Source organism: Pterocles gutturalis, unplaced genomic scaffold, assembly GCF_000699245.1.
Source record: "Pterocles gutturalis isolate BGI_N339 unplaced genomic scaffold, ASM69924v1 scaffold35278, whole genome shotgun sequence".
Taxonomy (NCBI): Eukaryota; Metazoa; Chordata; class Aves; order Pterocliformes; family Pteroclidae; genus Pterocles; species Pterocles gutturalis.
The window spans coordinates 4,745-23,297 of NW_010126836.1; the positions used below are offsets into that span (position 1 = coordinate 4,745).

At 47.2% G+C, this 18,553-nt stretch overlaps 1 protein-coding gene across 1 annotated transcript; it reads right to left on the minus strand.

Moving 5' to 3' along the window:
* Positions 1-7,010: 7,010 nt before the first annotated feature.
* On the minus strand, positions 7,011-18,330 carry CD2 (CD2 molecule). The gene is made up of 5 exons (XM_010079107.1): positions 18,270-18,330; positions 15,039-15,335; positions 12,317-12,559; positions 8,795-8,914; positions 7,011-7,219 (listed from the first exon to the last, which is right to left on the minus strand). The coding sequence occupies exons 1-5, from the start codon at positions 18,328-18,330 to the stop codon at positions 7,011-7,013; spliced, it is 930 nt and encodes a 309-aa protein (XP_010077409.1).
* Positions 18,331-18,553: the final 223 nt, after the last annotated feature.

Consider the following 18,553-nt stretch of genomic DNA (forward strand, 5'->3'; position numbering starts at 1 on the left):
AAGCTGAAAAGCCCTTGACTGTCCTGGCAGCAACTGTAAACATCAGTATGTTATCAGCTTTCTCCTCAGCACAAATCCAAAACATAGCCTCACACTAACTACTGTGAAGGAAGATAATGCTGTCTCAGCTGAAACCAGGACAGAGAGCCACCAAGGGACAGGACACACCATTGGTGTGAGATGAGAGGTCAGGAGCCAGAGCAGAGCAGGGCAAGCCCCCAGCCCCCAAGCCTCTGGCACAGAGCTCCTTTCCAGGGCAGTGAGCTTAGTGGGCTTCTGCCTAGCAGAACCCTCCGGATGAACCTGCCAACAAGCACAGGGGACTCCGGGGCACACAGACAAATGGGGAAGGGACTGAAGCAGGCTTTGGGAAGAGCCCGTCATGGAAGCAAGTGAGGTGCACACACATTTTGCGGAAGAAAAGCTGGACATCAGGGCACTCTTACATAGGAACTTGTTGGCAAACAGGTACCTGGGATGCCTGAAGACAGTTCTGTTTCAGAGCTGTTCCCCACCCATTGTCAGCACTGCCTGTGCCAAGCGCACCTTCGCTCTCCACCCCTCCCCCCCCCACCTTTGCACCGCACTCGCTCACCTGCCTCATGCCAGGCTGGAAATGAAAGCGGGTATTCGTGTGGCAGGGCATGCAGCAACCTGCAATGCTTGCCTGCTGTTGGTATGGAGGCAGAGAAAGCGCGTGGGAAATGCAACAAATGAGCACCACTGTGCGGGTAGCGTCTCTATTGTGGGGTTATCTCTTCCTGTTATCTCAAAAACTACATTTCAGAGACACCAAAGGCACAAACTGTCTAACAATATCACCCAAAACAAAGGCACTCTAGCCACCAGCACGGTATTGATGTTGGTGCTGCTGACAGGTGGGTAGAATCGAACGTTGCCTTACTAATTTATCTGCCCTAGCCTTTGTCCTCTCCTGCCCTCTGCATGTATTTCCATTGAGCCAGCGACTTACACCAGTGATGCATGTGCCCTGGGAGGGAGAACAGGACCTGATGACACCACAGACTCTGGGCAGATGGGGCTCACCACATACCCAACAAGACTCTGAAAAGGGTGGGTCAGCATCAGCTGTGCACCTCCCATGGCAGGAAACAGCAAAGAGGTGTACCCCTCTTCCATCCTTTTGGAGCCAGGGATCATTCCTGATGGCACTGGCAAAGGCTGACAACAGCAAAGTGATTTGGAGCAGGGCTTCCTGGGGCAAGCATGATGAAGAAGAACCATGCTCTGAAGCCATGGGGGTGCCTTGGAAGTCCCCTCTCCTCCCTCTCGGCAGAAATGCTGCCCTTAGGCTGACATGTGCATAGGTGGAGTGCTGAAGTGTCATTCAAAGAGGAAAAATAAACCGCCCAGAGTGGGCATTTTGTAGGAAAGGAAAGTTAGAATAGAAAGTAACGCTGCAGCAGTGCTGCCTCAGGAAGTGTCACAGGAGGCGAGAACAAGGCAACTGGTTCTGAGATTAAAAAAGGAGGGTGAAGCAGGAGGCCAAGCTAGGCATGCAACGCTTGCTCCCTGCCCAAAGGGTAAATCGCAGTTCAGGTGAGAGCCCTGCATGGAGAGAGAAGCCCCATCCCAGGACTGTGAGCCTGATAAAGTTACACGACTCAAATCCTCCTTCCCAGTCATCCAGCTCATTTTCTCAAGCAGAGTCTGGCTTATTCCTTGGGCCAGCTCAGCTGGTCCCTGCCTTTGTCCGATGCCCCAAATCCCAGCTGGGAAGCCCTGGGCAGTAGCTGGCAGATGCCCATACTGACCCTGATGGGAGGTAGTTCCTCATACACCTGCTCCTCTCTCCCCACAGCTCCCCTTTGCACCTTCCTAGTTCCAGCAGAAGATCGAGGGGAGCAGCAGCCACGTCATGCTGCTCTTGCCGCAGGTTTTGGGAAGGCTCCTTTGCCCAGGTCCCTGATGTTCTCAGGGAGGAGAGCAGCTCCCCCTTGCCAAGGTGCAGTTCTGGCAAGGGGGCTGTAGGTTTGCATCCTCACCTGCTTGGGATTGTTTGCCTTTGCCCTACCAGAAGAATCCACAAAGGATGAGAAATTTTGCTCAGTTTCTTACTTTCAGTGCCATCCTCCCCTCCAAAGGGGAGCTGGGAGCCAGTCAGGGTGTTGACTCCTTCCTGGCCTTTCAGGACAGACGTGTCAGGGGTGGCTTCCTTCTCGGCAGGACGTGCTTGGAGCCCAGCTATAGCAAATCAGCCCCAGCTGCACTGGGACAGTGACTTTTCCCTTTGCCTGAAGTTGTGCTGCAGCTCTCCCTCTCTCCAGCAGCAGAGCAGAGGCGAATTTCAGCTTGGGGTGAGCATCAGAGGCACCTTGAGCAGCTGCTTGGGCAAACCTGTGTAAGGCAGAAGGCTAAAGCTGCACCCACGAGGGAGGGGAGAACTCCCACGGTCTCTGCTGATCCGTGGCTCAAGGCAATGGCCAGGCTGCAAGGGTGGGAAATGGCGCTTTTGTAAACTCACACCTGCAGGGAGAGATGGAGCGCTTTGTTGGGGGAGAGGGTGAAGAGAGGGGTGGATTTGGCATCCCTCCTCTGAGATGAGGGTGGGAGAGGACACCAGGAGGCCATGTCACTGTCATAGGGCCTCTTGCTGTGCTCGCCTTCAATTAAATCTTTCTTCCCACAGTATGAGGTAGTATCGCCTAGCAGGGTTATTTCACAAGCTTGATAGCTACTAGAAACTGATCTTTTCTGAAAGTCTGAGACCAGACCTCTTATATTATCACTCACAGCCCATGAACAAGCCCTTCAGTCCCTGTGGGCCCAGGGTGACCATCAGTCAGTCTGGGGATCAGAAGGTGACAGCCATGCCAGCCCACTCACTTGCTGCACAGCTGGCACATGCAAGGAGCACTGGTGGAGCACCTTGCCCCACCCCCAGCTCAGCTCTGCTCCTGCCTCTTGCCCGTAGCACACTCCATGGAGGACTACAGTTTGAAAGAAAGCCCAGCGTTTCGTAAGCCTTTTTCAAGTTTTCAGCATGGCTGAGGATCCCCTATCTGTCAGAATGGAGAAAGGAGCTGATGGGCAATGCAGTCCCAGCTGGGGTTTATCTCTGCATCACAGCTGGAAGATTTGTGTCAGAATAAGGATGAAATGGGTAGTCTTTTCCCCCTTGGCATCATTTTGGCAAGTATTCCAGAAAGACATTTCAACAAGCCATGGTCTCCTACTTGACCTTTTACAGACTGAAAGTTTTACTTTAGAAATGAAATTATCTAACTGGCTTCAGCAATGCCTGTGCCAGAAGCAAGAGGGTCTCCCTTTGGACCAGCTAATGCCTGTCTGAAATACGAGCAGGGCTTGTATACTTTGCTAGAAAGGCCGAGTTTGGGCAGCAAGTGCTGCTGATGTCATGCAGATTAAGACTGGGATAGAAGATTTGTATCTTCTATAAACCACCAACCATTGCTCTTTTGGGTGCCTGCTCAGACTGTACAACTGGCGAGCACTGCAGGACCACAGCATGACTACGGACCTGCTTGGATCGTGGGGCTGCACTTCTCTCCCATTCCTTCAGTGTTGGCTCTACAGCACATCCCCAAGCAAAACTGATCCATGCTAACACCCAGGCAGCATAAGCTGTGTCTCCCAAACTGGGGAGGACAAGCCAGTGTCCATACAGAGCACAGCTCAGCAAGTCAGCCCTCTCATCTCATCCTCCTCAAGAAGAATGGAGAAAAACACTTCATCTTGTGTGACTCACTGGTAGATGTGTCTATGAAAGAAGAACCAAGAAAGGTTGCAGTATTGCCAGCACCAAGCACTTCCTGTTATTTCTTAGGTCTAACTGTCAGCTCATTTTCCAGAACTGAAACATCCTCTGCAGCATAAAAACATGAGATTTGAGCACTCCACGACACACATTCAGAAAAATTGCTGCCCTTTCAAGTAGGAACCAAGTAGAATTCAGGATCATACTGGTATCATCCATTCCAGCACATCAGAACATGAGACATCGCAAAAGCAGTGGCAACTATCAAAAAAGAGGCGTCAATCAAAAAAGAGGCATCAATCAAAAATAAGTATTGCCCTGATGAGACTCCCATTGCATAGGGGTACTCAGTGCTTGTAGTATTTCCTTGTCAGCCTGACAGAGGACTATGTTTTGGTGCAAATCCACTCAACAGGGCTAAATTCAACTCTTTTTACTTAGCTTTGAGCCTTTCAGTGCCTGAGAGGGAAACACTTAGCTGAAAAGAGTCTAGTGACCCAGAAGAGACGTCGGTGGGTTGGCTGAAGCTGAGGGTGCCTCTCTCTCAGTCCATGGTTACAGCAACCACATGGAGGGCAGCATTAAAATACGCACCTCCACACTTCACCCCTGCCCACTGGTGTGGCCTCTGGCCTGCCCTGTATTCAGGATGCTTGCTGGCAGCACCACTCCCCAGGAAGGGGAACCAAGGGGAGCTTTTTGGCTGTGCTCAGCCCTCATATGCCTTAAGCTGAGACAACAGAGTTTTCCACAGTTCACAGGGTGGTCTTGAGGGTGGGTTTGGACCCAGTTTGTGACTGACAGTAGAAAAGCTTCTTGCCTCCCATTCCTATCCTGGCCATGACTGTACTGCAGTTCCTTGCCAGAAGAGTGAGCACACCCCTATGCCAGACCAGAGTCACCTTGGCACCACCTCATGCACACACCGGTGTCCCCCTGCAAGGTCCTGTGGCAAGTGTCACCCCACCAGCACCAGCCCCAGGCAGAGGAGGGCAGCAGCTGTGGGGAAGCCCAGGAGAGTCTCTCAGAGATGTGACAGAAGCTCACCAAGCCTCTGCGGTGGGGAAGGACCATCTCCAAAGCATAAGCTCGAGGCACAAAGAACACTATTCAATGGCAGGGAGTCCCAGGAGGAGACCGCCTTCCTCCTCAGGTCCCAGTAACCCTCCCTCTCTCCTGGGAAGGACCAGTGCTGCCATAACCACAGAGGAGTCCCAGCTAGGCTGGACAAGGCACTGATAAAGCTCTGGCCACACAGGACAGGCAGAGCACGCTGCCACAGTGGGCAGGCAGGCACAGTGGTTGTTCTCACTCATGCTGACCCAAGCCCACTAGCTGCCAGCACACAGGTGGCAGCCGGTACCTTCTGTGTAAAACCTCTCCTGGAAACCTTCTGCACCCGTTTCCAGGGTTCAGGGACCAAAACATTTTTCTTTTCTCCTTTGTACCAAAGTGAGCTTCAGAACCTGAAGTGCCAACACAGGTGTGAACTAAATCCTCTCCACCCACTCTTATCTTTATTCATTCACTGCAGGGGTAATGGTCTATGTTACATAATAAACCATGAAATGTTTACCAAATGCAACTTTAAATAGTGAAAGCCCTAAAACAAGCTGCAGAAAGCTATGGCAAGAGCAAGTGACACTCCCAGGGCTGTGTCCACCATCGAAGGTCAAGGAAAGTGACTGAGCTCTGGAGAAGGCAGAGACCTCCTTCTTCCTGACAAGTTACTTCCCTGCCCTTGTACCAGAAAATAAAAATATTCACACTTCTGAGGAGAAACAAAGGATGGCTGTTTCACCTCCCCTGGCTTGTGTAGGATAGTCAAGCCTGACAGGTACTACACAGTCTGCCTAATGCAACAACATGCTAGCTGGATATCTCATGCTCTGTGGCTCTCGCAGCTCCCGTCTCCTCCTCCACATGGGCTGCCTCTTACATCAGATGGGCCAGTGTACCCCTTCAGACATTGCTCTAAAAAGGTCTGTCCTCTCTCAGCTCATCAGCTGTCCCGTAGAGGCAGTTATGAACATCTCCAGGGACCAGAGGAGCAATCAGTGTTTGTCCAGCACGTGGAGGGTGATGCAGGTGCAGTTATTGCAGTCCAGCCTCTTCTCCCTTTGGGAGGGAGATCTCTCAGATGTTCTCTGTCATCACCTGGTTATACATGAGGTACTTACCAGCAAGATCGAGGGACATGGTCCCTTACTATCAGCAGGAGGCCCTATGATGAAAAGCCATGACAATTCAGACAATGCCACCAGTAATCAGACTGCCTGGCAGTTTGTAACACTTGTTTCATAAGCCAGTGGATACCAGAGCTGTTCTATGATAGAAAAAAATTTGTCTGGATAGCCAGCAGACCTATGCTGAGAATAAAGTTTCATTTTTTTTTGCCAGCATGGAGTCACAGAAAACTGAGCTGAAACGGTCCTTGGAGAGGCCTTGTAGCACATTCCCCTAGTCCTCAACAGGATGAGGCTGCCTCACAGATGGTTGTCTCATTCGCCCTTTGAAACCCCCGGTGCTGGAGATCCTGTCCCGGAAGTCTATTTCAGTGCTTCGTTTGCAAAAAAGAAAAAAAATCCTGACCTATCTCTCCCTTGCTGCAATTTAAGCCTGTGGTTTCTTGTTCCAAACACGGTAAAAGTGAAAAGTTTACTCCTTTCCTACTTGCATTTTTCCCACACACATGCTTCAAGGCTTTCACATCTCCTTTCAGTATTTTCTTCTCTACATTAGAAGACACCAATTCTTTCAACTTCAGACAAGTATTTAATTACATACAACTATTTTTTTGATCCAGGAGGTCCTGCATTTGATGCTAAAGCCAGAGGGCTGTCCTAATGTGTGTCAGGAGAAAGGAAAGATGTGTGAGAAAACCCTGTAAGATCCTTAGGCCCATGTTGTCTTACTAGAGTTTTAGCTTCATCTTGATATAATCCATCCAAAATGCAGGAAGACAAGAAGGTGCAGTTAAGACAAGTGAACCACAGAAAGACACAGGTTTCAAGGCTCAGTGCTCCATACCCTAACATGTAGACACTTGAAGAAAAATGATCACAGGGATGAATGCTCATCACCTTGAATCTCCTCCACTGGGTCTCTTCATCTCCATTCGATGCTCTCTCTAATTTTCTGGAACAAAAGCTGCCATTTCATAGCTGAGCGTTACGCAAGCCTGGGCAGGAGGGGTTCCTGACTATTGGAAACTTTATTTTCCCAGTGAATGGTGGAGCTGAGAGACCACCATCCCTCCCAGGGCAGATGTTCAAGGTCTTTCTCTCGGGTGGTTTGGAGTCCGCTGCTGGGTGCGGGGCCTGGGCCGTGGGGGCAGTGCTTGCTGCTGCACATGGGGCTGTGGCAGCGGCCGCTGCTGTACCCGCAGCTGCTTCGGGGTAGGGTTGCACGGCGGCTGAGGGAGCTCCCGCACCACCATTTCACTCTCCACCCGGCGAGCCTGCGCTGTTCGGTCCTTGTCTGCAACAACAGAAGGGCCCAGCAATCAGGCACATACTCAAAGTCTACGCAGAATTCAAACAGCCAGTGACAAGCGCTTGGCCCAAGCAAGAAAAAGCCAAATATTGGTCTTACCTGGAAGGACACTGTCACTCTCAGGGGTTCCTGCTACTCCAGTGGAACAACCAAAATCACCTCTGCCCGTGCACCCCAGGCAAACCTGAAAGCTTTTTGGCTGCCTGGCTGAGGTTGAGGTACCAGGGGGTGTTAGGGGCAGCTCTGCCCAATCTGTGTTCGGGGAACCAACTTTGCTGGGGAGGCCCCAGCAGTCCAATGGACACCCCCAGCCTGAACTGCTCCATCCGCTTTTGTAAATGGGCCACCGAAGGGACAGTGAGATGGAACCCCAGGAAGCAACATCAAAGCAGTCTCCCCTGCCACTATTTCTTTTGGGATTTCCAGACACCTCAATGACAGACATCTATTTTGTCAGCATTAATTTCCCCACACGTAGAAGTAAATTCATGCCAGATGACTTCTGATCACTGACTCATCATTTCTGAAATAGCTTAGTTTAGGGATGGAGGGATTTACCTCTTGGGAAACTGAAATGGCCTTAAGCACACACCAAACTGTTTCAAAGAGGCTAGTCACTCTCTTAAATTAGTTCTCATTTTACTAGACTTCTCTTTTTCTTAATTCTAGCTGAATCCAGACCCAAGAACTGAGGATATGCTATCACTCCACAGTTGAGGGAGTAATGCATTGCACTCAAACAAGAACAGCCATAATGGAAAATAACACTCAGATGGCTATGCTCTCACCAACATTGTGCTCACATGCTGTGGCAAGCCTTCTGAGATGACTGAAGGCCAGACAACACTTCTTGAGTGGCAGCTCAGTATTTTCTGTCCATCCAAACTAGCAGCAATGCCTGGGTTGTAATTCAAGGCAACCTCTCCATCAAGATTCAGAGAAGACTCTGGCAGAATATTTCCCGTAGTCTTAAAGAGGCATGAATTTTGGACAACAGATAAAGTTTCTGCCCACTCTGAAGACCTCAGCTCTTTAAAGTGCTCCGAGCTGGACCTCCAGTGTTGACAGGCCTTCAAGAACATTGTTTTGTAGAGAGGACAAGTTCTGTGACATGCCTGAGGGAACTCACAGAAAAGCTGAGCTCTTCTTGCCCCTTCTCACTATCTACAATGTTTCCAAATTTGACTAATGATTTCAAGGATCCTAATTTTACACCATAGAAATCTAATGAAAAAAATCTACTGACAGGATATCTGGTTGTATATTTTAGCCCCACAGATGCTCATGCCTGGTGGCTTTGGCCGAGCTTTAGAGGAGCAATTCTTCCCCTATGTATAAACAAAAGGGCTTGAGGACAAGAATTCTTTTGTTCAAATCATATATCAGAAACCAAGACTGGCAATGCCCGCCAATCTGACAAGATTCGGCACCATATGCCAAAACCAGTTTCTTGCTCATGCCAAGGCAGAGAGCATGCTTGTGCCCACAGGCGTGCTGTCAGAGGGAAGCTCGAAGATTTTGGGTGACTGGATAGCAACATAAAGCCCCTTAAACACTTACCATCATCTTCAAGCCTTTCCGCTTTCTTCTTCCTGATACAATAAATAAGCAAAATCACAAAGATGATAAAGAAGACTGCACCTCCTGCTATGCTCAAGATGAGATAAAGGTCCAGCCGGCCTAGTTAAGGGAATGAAAGAGGATGTTAGAGGGAAAGAAATAACTTGCACAATGTCTACCTAGAATTCTGTATTTTCTTCCTTTGACTGTAAAGGCAGCTCCAGTGAGAGAGCCCACCCTTTGCCTTTTCTCTGAACACAGCAGAAAGTTGCTGGTCCTCATCGTGGAGAATTTTGATTGCTCCCTGATGGATTCAAGTTCTGCAGAAGATTGAAACCAGAACATTCATGTGTGCCAACTCACCTTATTTAAATTACCACAAATGCCCTGTTCCTGCTAGCAATGGACCCTTTTAAGGACAACAAGCATCCAGGCAGTGCTCAGCATCTAACAAAAATAAACTTTTAAAGTACTTCCTACTAAGCTGAAAACACCGAGACTAACTTGCTTCATAGTATTTCAGTACTTCCTCTTCAATTTTTGGCTGTACGCAAATTTAAAAAACAATGAAAAGGAAAAGAACATAACCAAATGTCCCACAGTCTCAAAATGAGAATTCAGTTTGCCCAGTGAGCAGAAATTTATATGAGTGTTCCTTATTTTCACCAGATAAGGTTTGTTGGATGCTGGCCTTCCTTCACCACCTCTTGCTTGGACTGTCCTCCTGGTGTTCAGTGTTCGTGCTTGAGCACGGGCACCGGGGAGCTGAACCCAGCAGAAGTGCACCTTCCTTGGCATCTCAGGGGACAAAGCTCCAAAGGGGATGACACCACTGGTACCACCCTTAACATTCACTGGGCATGGAGGGCAAAAAGTGATGACACCAAAGCCGAGACATCTACAGTATAAAAGTCACCATCAGCCTGGACTGCCCCAGAGGAAAAAAAGATGAGTACCCTCAGTGATGTGATTCTTCTCACCTGTTTTATCTGCCAGTGTTGCACCAAGGTGTATTTTACCCTTTCCGTGCCTGTTTGTCCCAGCTGACTATAAGGTGAGCCCAAGCAGATTCACATGTAGTTATGCTTATATGAAAAGTTAGCTAAGCTGAAGCCTGTCTGAAACATGTCTTGCCTGCTAAAGGTCAAAATTCAAGGTGATAAGCCTCGAATGAGGGACCAGATATTCATGGAGGGCAGCAGGGTTAGAAGGAGGTTTGACTGCAAGTTGAGGAAGTTTTTATCTACTATGGAGCTGGTGGAGACTTGCCACCACACAAAAAGGTCTGAAGGGTTTTTACTTTGAGTAGGAAGAGTAGTGCTACATGGTTTTGGTGGTTTTTTGGTGCCTGGGAAATGCTGTATTTGTACCTTAAAGACCAGTGTGGTGAACAATTTATTTTTGTTAATAACCTGAGGAAAAAAAAAACTCTCCCACCCAACTCACCATGTGAAAGAAGAGCACTTCTCAAGGGTGAAGAGAAATCAAACTATCTAGCTGATGGCTAATGCCTGCCTCTACCAGCAGTGCAGGCAGGCCCACACTTACCTGGCTCGTGCCCTGGGATAGCCAGCTTCAGCCAGCATTTCCTCATTAAGACAATGTGTTTGGGCTAGTTTACCCTGTCTTAAACAGACCTCATCCAGCAGCGTGTTTTCGCACCTGGCTCCATACCACATCTTGTGCCCCAGCCCCTTCCCAATGCTAGCACCAACAAGGTTGTGCAGCCCATCAGGTCAGGCACTCATGCAGCAGAAAACAACTATTTTTTGGCTATTTTAGGCATCAGGGGATCCTTCAGGATGCAAGGGCTGTGTGGGAGAACAGGGGCCAATCCATCCCTTGGCTCTTTGTCCTTCAGTCAGCCACAGCAGACCTTGGATCGCTTCAGTAAGGCCTCTATACCTTAAGGTTTGCTCCCTCCCTTCTCAGGCTGTGGGCTGGCCTTGGACATTCCCTTAAATTTGCTATGGCAGAAATAGATGGAAATTGCAAATACTGAGCCTGCTCTCATGAGCCCCCCACTCTAGTGGGAACCTGGAGCAAGCAAGTGCTTTAAATGAAGTGCTCACAGTTAGGTGGGATGAACCCATGCTTAGCAAATTCAAAGACTTTTCCCCAGTACTGCACTGGAAATATGAACTTTGAACTGAGGACCACATCGAGTGTCATACCAGTATGATCCGTCCCTTGTTTTTGCCTTAACTTTCAAAACTTTTATGGGGGAGAGTGATGACTTTTTTTGCCCATCTAATAATTTTCACCGTGACTCTGCCCATTGAAAATGCAATTCCTTCAGTTCTTTTGCTGTGTTTGTGGTTTAGAAAGATGACACTTGAAGTGAGTAAGAAAATCCATGGTACATTTGAGCCATGCTCATCTGAGCCATGCAGCCCCAAAGCTCAGCTAAATTGTCCGTAACCTCCCTCCTGATTTCTAGGCCAAGTTGGAGAGTCCAAGCAGCTTATTTTTGCCCTTGTGAGAGCACCCAACCACATCCACAGGTAGTGGGCAACCACCACCTCCATACGTATGATCATGGAGAGGAGGAAAAATAATGTGCAACTGATTTCCCTGCCATGAGGATGTAAATCAAGAGCATATCCCCTGAAATAAATGCCATGGCTTCATATACATAGGAGAAGATCCCAAGCCATCTTTTCCAAATATAAGCTGTTAATAATTTATGTCATGGTTGCTTTGGTAGTTTTATACTATCTTAATGAAGTCAACTCTTTGGGAAGTACCATTAGCTTTAAAGGAATAAAGGAGGATAAAAACAAGGGGAAAAGTGCTTTCTGCCTTTTGCAGACTGCTGTGTGAGATTAAAACACTTTCAGGCCCACGTCCCCACCTTCTCCTTTACTTTGTTGGTCTCTCACAGTGATGGTTAACACTGTTTGAGTCTTTCAGGATACTTTGACAACTTCTTGAAGAAGAGTCAGCAGTGATGGAGGGGGACAGAGAAAATGACAGGATGAGCAAGAATCTCTCTCTCGTTCATTCACCCCTCAGCCTGCAGTTTCCCCCAGGAGACTTCACCCTGGTGGAAGCAGCATTGCAGTGTGCCTTGGGGGCCTCTCTGCCACCTACAAGGCTCTTGACTCCAGAAAAACCTTTCCCACTCTTGCAGTGACCCCCAGGCCTCACTGAGCATGGGGGAGAACACTGCTGGCCACAGGAGAAGAGGAGGAGCATGACTCACCTCGCATCTCACTGCCAGCTTGGCCTCCCTGATGTTAGAGCAGGGATGCAGTAAGGGTAGGAGTGGGGCAGGCAGCAGCAGGGTGGGGAGAGTGGAGATGCAACAAGTCTGGGGAATGCCAAGCAGAAAGCATGAGTCGCATCCTGGCTACCACAGCAGCATCGGCTCCCAGTAACTGCAGCGGCGTTAGATTTGCAATACTAGGTAGGGGGAACCATCAATGCTCCTGGTACCTGGACCAGTCCTACACATACACAGAACTGCATCAGGCTTTGTGGGTCTTTCCTAGCAGATTCTGTCAAAAACAGAAGTTTTACCTGAGCACTTAATTACTTTTTCAGCTGTTTTTTCACTGACGTTGTTCTTAACAACACATCTGAACGTCCCAGAAAACCGCGTGTGCCATTCCAACTTTGTTGCATTCTTTTGGATTTTTTTGCTTTTATCTTGAATCAGTTCTATTATAAGAGTTTCATCTTCAGTCTTCTGCTTCACTTCACACTTGACATATATGGTTTTATTCATGCATTCAGCACTAAGGATTGGCTGAGGGACAAGCTCTGAAAAACAAGAGAAGGGACAGGCACATTTGAAGTGGTTTCTCCTTTTGTAAACCTCCATTATTAAGCGGAACAGAGAATTAGCCCCCAATAAGCAGTAAGAAAGTAACACCAGCTAATGAGACCAGAGAAGAACAAAGAGCAAATTAGACCTCTACTGCAGAAGTAACAAAGTAATAATAAAGAAAATGCAGTATATTAGCCTACATATTTGGCCTAGCAAAGCAGAGCTGTACCAAGATGTCTGGACTACTTTCAGGCTCAGCCTGGTTCACAGCCAGACAGCCAAGCAGGTGAGGGGAGGCAGCTGTGTTTTCAAGAGAGGCAGTGGATGGAAGGGACTCAGAGTTACAGCCCTCTCCAACTCCAGCCCCAATGGTTTGGTGCAAATGAAGTTGGCTCTGATCTGCCTGTGGCCATCAGGAGAGATTTCCTCTAAGGCAGGGCAAACTGCTGCTTACGATGTTTTTTGTACTACCAAAAGCACCCAGCTAGCACAGCAGCCACAGCATGAAAACCCGTCAAAATAGAAAACACAAAACTGACACCTCTTAGCTCTCAGTGAGGTTATGACAGAGAGAACTGATTTCTGTCTCTTTTTATGTCCTGCAAGCAGCTCCCTACATTTCTGTTCCAGATTCTCTATCACTGATGGCACTGAAAGACCCAGAGAAGCCTGCAGGGCTTTCCTCGACTAGGGACAACTGGCAGGGATATCAGATGGAAAAAATGTAATTTCTACCTTTTAGACCAGGTAAACAAAAATATGCCAGGGCCACCTCTATTTATAAGCAGCATAAGTTACTGAGAGCATAAATTTTAAAACCAACAAGGGTTGCTCATAGCAAATGCAGTCTAGGTTCATGCTGTGAGATCTGCAGCCACCGTCTCCTCGTTAAGCCCACTCTTCTGCAGGCTGTAACCTCTGGGAACACCCCAGTGTGAAACACTAGAGTCCAGGTCCTGGTGATGGAGTTGTGTGATGATATCTAAACTATTATTTTTTTTGAACAATAGTTTGTCCAACCCTAGTAACAAAGTATAATCTATCTGACAAATTATTCTAGCACCCGACAGTTTCTAAAGGATCATACTTCCAAAACTGCTATCAGAGGTAAGGTAACCTCTCTGCTGCACAGCAGACGAAATTATGCAGCACATAGCTAGGTTTGAACCTTAACCTGAAGTTGAACCCAGAACACCCCAATGACAGCTCAGTGGCTTAAAGCATGAGTAAGTAGCATCAAGCCCTGATGACTTCCTGAATCTGTAGACAGATTGCAATAACAATTCCTGAAGTAGAGAGACACCCTTAACTGCTCAGCAGTCCCTTAGCCACAGGGCCTTCCACAGCACAGAAATCCCGCTAAAACCATTCCAGCTGTCATTGCTGCCTCATCAAGTCATCATTTATGTAGGGCCAGTCGGTGCCCACAAACCCAAGAGGCTGGCAGAGGTGTGCATGCCGGCTGAAGAAGGACAGAGAAAAAAAATCATGCTCTTGCTAGGGAAAAAACCCCATGCTGCCCTACAGCTTGGAGGTCTGGAGAGGTGTCAGCAGCCATAAAGGAGCAGAGCAGCCATCTCCATCTTCCCTACTCATCCCAAATGCTTTGGGCTGATACTGTTCTGATTTCTTGGGACAAGATACAGCACGGGAACAACGGCTACTTTTGTGCTTTCAACCCATGCAGCTGCAATCCCCAGGTGTGTGCTTAAGTACGCTTTGAACAGCACAATCTTCATATTTGTTGTGTTGTGTTATGCTTTGCAAGGATAGGGTGCAGGAGTTGTCTTTCCCTGCAAATTCAACACCTATTGTGGTGTATCTCAGGTGGGGTGACTGCTGGCTATTTTTTTATGTTAGAGTAAAAATGGAGTGGGATCACATTGCCTAAATACAGGCATCTAGTGCCACCTGGGCTCCTGCGGTCTCCTCGGGAGGCTGGCAGATGCAACACAAGATGCTCACCTTGCTGGAGCAGTAGCTAGAGACCAGAAGTCCTAACTCAGTGCCCATAAAATTGTGCCAGAAGTGCACAGTGCATCAGCCACAGGTGTACCCCACATAGGTTGCTGCACTCCCACAAGAGGCTTCTGGAAGCAGGGTGCTGCTGGGGGCACAGCCCCACTCGCCTGCTGCTGCTCCAGCTCAGGGCCCGAGGGGTCCCGGCACCACACTTGCCCTGCTGCCAGCACCAACATGCTCATGGGTGCTTGCTGGGGCCCACGTAGAAACCAAGTGGCTGACAAAGAGGGGAGCCAGAAAGAAGTGGGGGACCAGAGGGCATCATTAGGAGCAAGAGAAGGGGGAAGAGTGGCAGGCTGCTGTCAGTGGCAGGGGGAAAGAGGTACATCTCACAAAAGTCCCCCCAAAACAGAAAGGTGGGCAATGAGTAGGAAAGGCTGTAGGAGAGAGCAGGAATACCAGGCTTTATTCAGCTATGCTGGAAAGGGTATGGGAACAGCAAAAACTCACCCTGAACAATTAGCATCGTGTCTTCTTCTGCCTTCAATTTTCCATCCTTCTGATAAACAGTCACCCTGTACTTTCCACTGTCCTCTTTCACCACCTGCTCTATTTGCAGAGTCCCATTTAGGAATACCTTACACCTGCACTGGTCCTTGTTCATATAGTACTTAACTTTCCCATCTTTTATCTGAAGCAACCTTGTTCTGTCTCTCAGCCATGATGCATCATATACACTCCCAGAAGCAGCAATGCTCAGAAGAACCGACCCATTCACAGCTGTGTAAATCCGCTTGCTGACGGAGCCTGTGTGGGGAAGCACAACCAGCCATCAGCATGTCTCCAGCAGCACCCGCTGCTATGCTCAGCAGCCACAGCAGTGACCCAAAAGGTTGTCACTTGCTACCCCTTCTTGAGTTGCCTAAGCCTCTCTGCATTACTGATGCTGTTTTCTGCCCCTGCTCCAAAGCGCCTCTTGATTGTTCATTAGACAAACGTCAGCCCCCAGTTTAATTCTGAGAGGTGAGGAAGCTAAGAGTCCAGTTTTCAAAAGCTGCTTTATACTCCATCTGACTTATCTAGAGTGATTTTGGATGCCAAGATTCATGGCTGCCCATGAACTTAACCCTTCCTGAAAATAAGGTCACTTGGGTGTGTTTTGCACATGACAGAGGCTGGTACCCAGAGTGCCCATGACTGTAAACATTACTGCGGGCAGCAAGAACACAAACTAGTAGTGGCCCTGGATGGTAGGGTCAGTTCAGCAATAACAGTGATGGCAATAATAATAATAATAATAATAATAAGTGGCCCACGTCAAGCAGTGAGAGAGTGCAAGGCACTGAGCTGGAGGCAGACCCAGTTCTGGCAGCTTGCAGTGCCCCCTCCTCACCCACCCCGTGTGCTTCACTGGAATACCTCCACTTGAGTTTCCAAGCACAGGATCGCAGTGAGGCAAGTAAGGTGGGGAAAAACAAACAGCTGACCACATCCTGTGAACTGATGAGGCACTGGAGACATTAAGAGATAAGCGAAGGCCAAAAAAATCTTTTCTCTTTGCAGGTCTCCTTTGATGACAGGTCCCCTCTCCAGAACAGGTAAGAGTAGGTGCTTCTCAAAGGTGCTGCCAGGACCACCAGTGGAGATGACGTACTCTTTGGGCTGAGCCTGGGTAGCGTGCCCTCTCCCCTCCAGGCTGCTTCAAGAACATCAGAGGCCCATCACTGGTAAACCAGGACTTCTGAGAGCAAAGGCCAGGCTGGATGAGGCTTTGAGCAACCTGGTCTAGTGGAAGGTGTCCCTGCCCATGTCAGGGGGATTGGAACTAGATGATTTTTGAGGTCCCTTCCAACCCAAACCATTCTATGATTCTATCATTCTATGAAAGCCTGTCAGGAGATCACTTCAAGTAAGGTACTGTCTCCACCCCACAGTGGCGGGTGGAAAATTTGCAGGAGGAGGTAGAAAAGTGCTCACAAGCATCAGGTGGGATAAGCTCCCTGATAACTGAACATGTGCTCAGAGCCACGGCTTATTTCATTTGTCATTTTCTTATGTTCATTCCTCTTCAATTTATAGGATAAAGCCGATCGGCAGGAGGGGATTTCTCTCCACATCACCAGATAAAGCTGATTCTGCTCTAATTTTATATATTTTAAGCACTTTTTCCCCACAGAGAGAAAAACTATGTTTATGCATATTTTTATTACAGTCCTTCATTCCTGGTATCTAGGACAATGATAAACTATATCACAGAGGGGAAACTGAAATCCAGTTGCTATTTCACGAAACTAACAATATTAGCGATAAAATCAAAGAATTAAAATAGCATGCCTCTACAACATGAAAATTAATACTGAAGTGGTGCGGCAATTCACCCCCAGTCTAAGGAGAGGCTGTTATTTCTCTGTTGCATTTCTTGCAAGGTATTTGACATATCTAATGAAATATTCTAAAATCAAGCTATCTATCAAACAGTCTTGGAAGTAGCTATCCTCCACATAGATGATACTACAGATTATACCCAAATATTTGAGCTCTGATACTTGTTTCCTCTCAGTCACACACAGTTATTTAGAGCTAGTAATATGATTTCTTTGTATAACAGATACTATCATTTTTTTTTTCTCTCTGGAAGTAAAGAAATCTAAGTTTTCAGGGCTAATTCAACAGCATCTCTATAGGCAAACCACTTAGACACATCTGTGAATGTTTATCCAATCTCCTTAGTCTTGCTAATGGAAAGCTGAGGATCCTGCGCACATGATGCTAAAAATCTGTTTAGCTAATGAAATGGTATTTCTGTTAATGCCAACTGAAATGCTCTCCAAGGGGCAGAAAGATGTGATCTGGCAGCATAGAGCTCACTTGCAGTCACATGAAAGAGTTAAAAGGAAAAGCTCCAATAATAAATTTAGAGAAGGAAGTCTTTGACACAAGCTTCCCATTTACGGGAATAATCTTCATTTCTTCTGGGGAAGATGTTTTATATATCACATATAAAACAACCCCCAACTCCTTATTTATCTATTATTTTTGTTTTGGAGGAAAAGAAAAGCATTAAACAGCCATACATACAATCTATAGCGGAATGAACAGGGGGGAAAAAAAATCTATGCATGATTGTATTGTCTCCATCTCTTATAACCTTCTCTAATCTATGAGTTAACATCTTAATTAAATTTTTAGATTAATATTTTAAAAATAATGAGACCAATAATATGCAAAATATAAAAGATGTATGTATTTGCTTGCTGTTTTCACATCCTAGGTTTATTCAACTCCACTGAAGACACTGAGATATATCACTTTTTCTGTTAATATTTATGGAAGAATATAATTTGCACTTGCAAAAGATTTCCTCATCTTTGATAAGAAAATGAAATTACATGAGATAATGCACCATGAACTGGATCTCTAATATAGTACAAGATACCTAGAGGGCAGAAAGAAAACTGCGTGCTGCCATTTCTCATTATACATGTGTCAAATTAAGGCTCATTAACTTAAAACCAAAACTGTTTACATCTTATTATTATAACTGGAATAGAAAACTCGATCCTGCCCTCCCCTCGGCCAAAAATTAAATCAAATAATAACAGCAATAACCCAAAGGTCTTCACTCATTGGGAAAGTGGAACTAGTTTCTTATCAGTAACATCCCACCAACTTGTAAATTGTTTAAAATGCAATTTTAACAGCACTAGCCCAAAAAAGCAAAAAATGCTAAGAAAAACTCACATTTTACACTGGGAAATAAAAGCAGCAAGCATTTGAGTAGGAAAATCCTCCTAAAGTCCATTTTCAGAGTGAAAAAAATCCAGTGTCGCCTTGTCTAATGATAGCTCCTGGCAGGTGAACGGATTTTCTGCTGTGAGCAAGCGGTCGTGGGACGTGTCAGTACAGCCCTTGTGCCCTCCTCCCCCGCTCCAGCTCTCACCCCAGCACTTCTCATTTCTAGCACAGGCACGAAAAACCATGGGCAAGAAATACCTCTCGATGGGGTGTTTTATGAGGATGGGGAC

Coding starts and splice junctions, on each gene's coding strand:
- CD2 (XM_010079107.1), bottom strand. CDS start 18,330: ATGGACTTTAGGAGGATTTTCCTACTCAAATGCTTGCTGCTTTTATTT. Junction 12,560..15,038: donor CACGATGCTAATTGTTCAGG/GTGAGTTTTTGC, acceptor CTTGTTTTTCAG/AGCTTGTCCCTCAGCCAATC. Junction 8,915..12,316: donor AAAAGTAATTAAGTGCTCAG/GTAAAACTTCTG, acceptor TCCCTTAACTAG/GCCGGCTGGACCTTTATCTC.